Raw genomic sequence first — 4081 nt, 5'->3', positions numbered from 1 at the left:
CAGACTGTGCCAGGTGCCCCCAAAGAGTATGCAAAGAGGCAAAACTAGGCAATGTGCCATGTTATGCAATGTGATGGCAGATGAATACATCCTCATACATAGGTATGAAAAGTGGGTATGTTAATTATGATAATAGATGATTAAAGTATTGCGAATACTGCGAGTGGTCATGCATTTCATGCTCTGCAATTTGCCAATTAATGTATCAAAGAAATAAACCAATATTATAATATTTTCATAGAACACTCGTAAAAACAATATAATATTATGTTTATAGTGTCTTTTCTTTGCTAACAATTATATTTACATGTTACTACATCTAATTTAAATTTCAGATTTCTTCATCGCTGAACCACTGACCAAATGAGAGAAGGAAACCTCTCCTCAGAAACTACTTTCCTGATCATTGGGTTTTCAGATTTTCCGCGATTACAAGTTCCCCTATTTTTCATATTTTTATTGATTTACCTGCTTACTCTGGCAGGGAATCTTTTTATCATAGCAATCATTTACACCAACTCACATCTACATACTCCCATGTATTTCTTCCTGACAAATTTGTCCTTTGTCGACATCAGTTATACATCTGTCATATTTCCAAAACTACTGACCCAGTTCTTTTTTTCTGGGACTCTTATTTCTCAGACTTCATGTTTGCTTCAAATGTATTGTTTTGTGGCTATGGTGTCCATTGAAATTCTTCTCCTTGGAGTCATGGCTTATGATCGGTATGTGGCCATCTGCATTCCCTTGCGTTACATGTCCATCATGAACCCGGCTGTCTGCATGAGCTTGGCAACTGGAAGCTGGGTAGGTGGATTCCTGGTACCAGTGGCACACACTGTACAGATGTCTGGCCTTTCGTTTTGTGCCTCCCACATAATAAACCACTTGTTCTGTGATGTGACAGCCTTGATGAAACTTTCTTGTAGCAGCATTCGCACTACAGAGATAATGAGTTATACCATTGGTGCTGCATTTGGACTTGTGTCATTTCTTCTAATCATTATATCTTACACCAACATCATCTCAGCAATCCTGAAAATCCAGTCTACAGATGGGAGGCAAAAGGCCTTTTCTACTTGTGCCTCACATCTCACAGTGGTTGTTTTATTCTTCGGAACTGTCTGCTCTACATACATGCGACCAACATCAACATATTCAATGACAGACAATAAGCTCATCTCTTTGTCCTACATCATTGTTACTCCTCTGTGCAACCCCATTATATATAGTTTGAAAAACAAAGAATTCAAAAATGCTCTGAGCAAGACCAAGAACGTTTTGTAATTTGTAAGGTAGCAGCAGTTTTAAAGTGTGTGCACTTGCACACTTCGAAAGGATTTATTGAGAGTTCAAACACAGGTAACATTTAACAAACCATTCCAGTATAAAACATACTTAAAGAGCAGACAGGCGTTAAAGATCATCTGCTGTGTAAGTTATGGTTAGGGGAGTTCATGCCTTGTAACTGAGGTTAGTGCAAAAATAACAATTGATGGATGGAATGCTGAAACAATGTCAAACATTCACCCCCAGTGCTGAGGTCTGGGCCTAAATCCATTGTTTTTTTTTGCACACCATGCCATTCCAGTTTAGACCCAGGCATATGCAAATCAGTAGTGGCCATGCTTCCCATCATGAACAGTCCTGCCTGAACTGCCAGGCCAGGTTCCCCCTGGACCAGAAACAAACAGCCTGGGATTGGGTTCAGGGTATCACCTCTCATCAGCCCGGCTAGCTTGACTCCATTAGCATGGTGAGCCCGGGACCCACGTCTGGGCATATCTTTCCCACTTAAGGCAACAAACAAAAAAAGGTACATTTGATGGACAGAATTCTGAAACAATGTCAAACATTCACCTCCCGGTACAGAGATCTGGGCCTAAACCCATAGGTTTTTTTGCACAGAATGCCATTTCAGTTTAGACCCAGGCATATGCAAATCAGTCCTGACCCTGCTCCCCATCAGGAACAGCCCAGCCTGAACTGCCAGGCCAGTTCCTCCCTGGACCAGAAACAAGCATCCTGAGACTGGTTTCAGTGTATCACCCTTCATCAGCCAGGCTTGCTTGACTCCAGTGGCATGGTGAGCATGAGACCCACGTATGGAAAAATGCAAAAAGAACAATTGATGGACTGAATGGTGAAAGAATATCAAACATTTTTCCCAGTACAGATATCTGGGCCTAAATCCATCATGTTTTTTGCATACCATGCTATTCCAGTTTAGAATCAGCCATATGCAAATCTGTCTTGACCCTGCTCCCCATGGAAACAGTAGAGCCTGTCTTGCCAGGCCAGGTCATCCCTGGACCAGAAACAAGCATCATGGGACCGGTGTCAGGGTATCACCCCTCATCAGCCAGGCTAGCTTGACTCCAGTGGCATGGTGAGCATGGGATGTAATATATGAGATTATAAGCAGTGCATTGCAGGCGTAAGTTATAATTAGCTCAGGTAACTATAACTGATGAATTTTACTGGTTTTGTACAAGTGAAATCTGAGCCTAATTGTAATGTCCCTGTAACCTTTGTTTTTATTTCAGTGACTTTCTAAGGTTTTCTTAATTCTATTTCCTAACTATACTATCCCTGTAACCTTTGTTTCTTCAGTGAAGTTGTAAGTGTTTTTCAATTTTATTTCCAAGCAGTAACCACTAACCTTTGACACTGAGTCTGTGAGTGAGTGTATGAGTGTCTCAGTGGGTTTATGAGTGTCTGAGTGGGCTTGTAAGTGGGAGTAGAGAGTATTAGTGGGGCTGTAACTGGTATATGAAATGAATGTCTGAGTGGTTTGGTGAGTGTGTGTGAGTCTCTGAGAGTGTCTGTGAGTCGGTGCGTGAGTCTCTGAGTAATTCTGTGAGTTGATGAGAAAGTGTATTAGTGATTCTGTAAGTGAATGCATGAGTATCTGGCAGTGTGTGGACGTGTTTGAGTGGGTGCATGAGTGAATGGGTCTGTGGGTGGCTGTGAGAGTGTCTGAGTTGTTCTATGAGTGGGTGCATGAGTGGGTTCTGCTAATCTTCAACTTGTTTTCTGTAGGCATGGGCAGAGCTCACAGAGTTTCACTCTGTGGAATTCCACAGAGTTACCGAAAAACTGCACTAAGTTCCTTGAGGGGGCGGAGTATTGCTCAGCCACCCCTTATGAAGTCCCTTTGGCTGCTGAGCATAACTAGGGGCAAAGAACCCCTTTTGTTGTCACCAGTTAGTCCCACACAGCGGGATTGCTGGGACCTCATCAGAGGCCCTGCCCCTTTCTCATACACTCTGCAAACGTGCCTCCTGGTGGACTACTGGTTTGGGGATGAACTCCCCTTGGCTGGTAAGTGGTGTTGGGGGCCAAGAACCCCTATTGAGTCCCCACAGTGGGATTGCTGATATCTCATTGGAGGCTCTGCCTCCTTTCTCAACCCCTCTGCAAACAAGCCTCCTGGCACACTACTGGTTGGAGATGAAGTCTCTTTGGCTGGCTGAGAGTCATTGGGGGCGAAGAAACCCTATTGATGCCACAAGTAAATCCCCAATATTGGGACAGCCAAGACCTTGTTGGAGGCCCGCCCCGTTTCTCAACCGCTCTGCAAAGGGACCTCCTGGCACACTACTGGTTAGGGGATGAAGTCTAGGGGTGAGCATGCCGGTAAACGCCACTCTGCTGGTGGTTGACAGAGTTTTTGCTGAACTCGGAGCTCAGAGTGGCAAAACTCTGTAAACTCTTCTGGCAGAAAGCAGTTTACAGCCCACTCCTAGTTTTCTGCCTTTTTTCTGCTCACTTCTGACCTTCATTTTGTCTCTTACTGCTCATTGCTGACCTTTATTTGTTTTCTTTTTGCTAGTTTCTGTGCTGTATATTGCCTCTTTCTGCTAGTTTCTGACATTTATTGTGCCTCTTTCTGCTCGTTTCTGACCATTACCTTGCTGCTTTCTGCTTGTTTCTTAGCTTTTTTTTGCCCCTTTCTGCTCATTTATTTTGAATTTTTCCGTTAGTTTCTGACCATTAGTCTGCCTCTTTCTGCTTCTCTCACAGCTTTATTTTGCCTCCTTCTGCTCATTGCTGACCTTCATTCTGCCACTGTCCG

General features: G+C 43.5%; 1 protein-coding gene across 1 annotated transcript; it reads left to right on the top strand.

Annotated features, from left to right (window-relative positions):
- Positions 1-363: 363 nt before the first annotated feature.
- On the top strand, positions 364-1290 carry LOC146813206 (olfactory receptor 1G1-like). Its single transcript, XM_085615308.1, has one exon. It carries the CDS (start codon positions 364-366, stop codon positions 1288-1290), a length of 927 nt encoding a protein of 308 aa, XP_085471434.1.
- Positions 1291-4081: the final 2791 nt, after the last annotated feature.

This window comes from Triturus cristatus, chromosome 7 (genome assembly GCF_964204655.1).
Source record: "Triturus cristatus chromosome 7, aTriCri1.1, whole genome shotgun sequence".
NCBI classification, from domain to species: Eukaryota; Metazoa; Chordata; class Amphibia; order Caudata; family Salamandridae; genus Triturus; species Triturus cristatus.
This window is presented reverse-complemented; position numbering and strand designations above follow the sequence as displayed.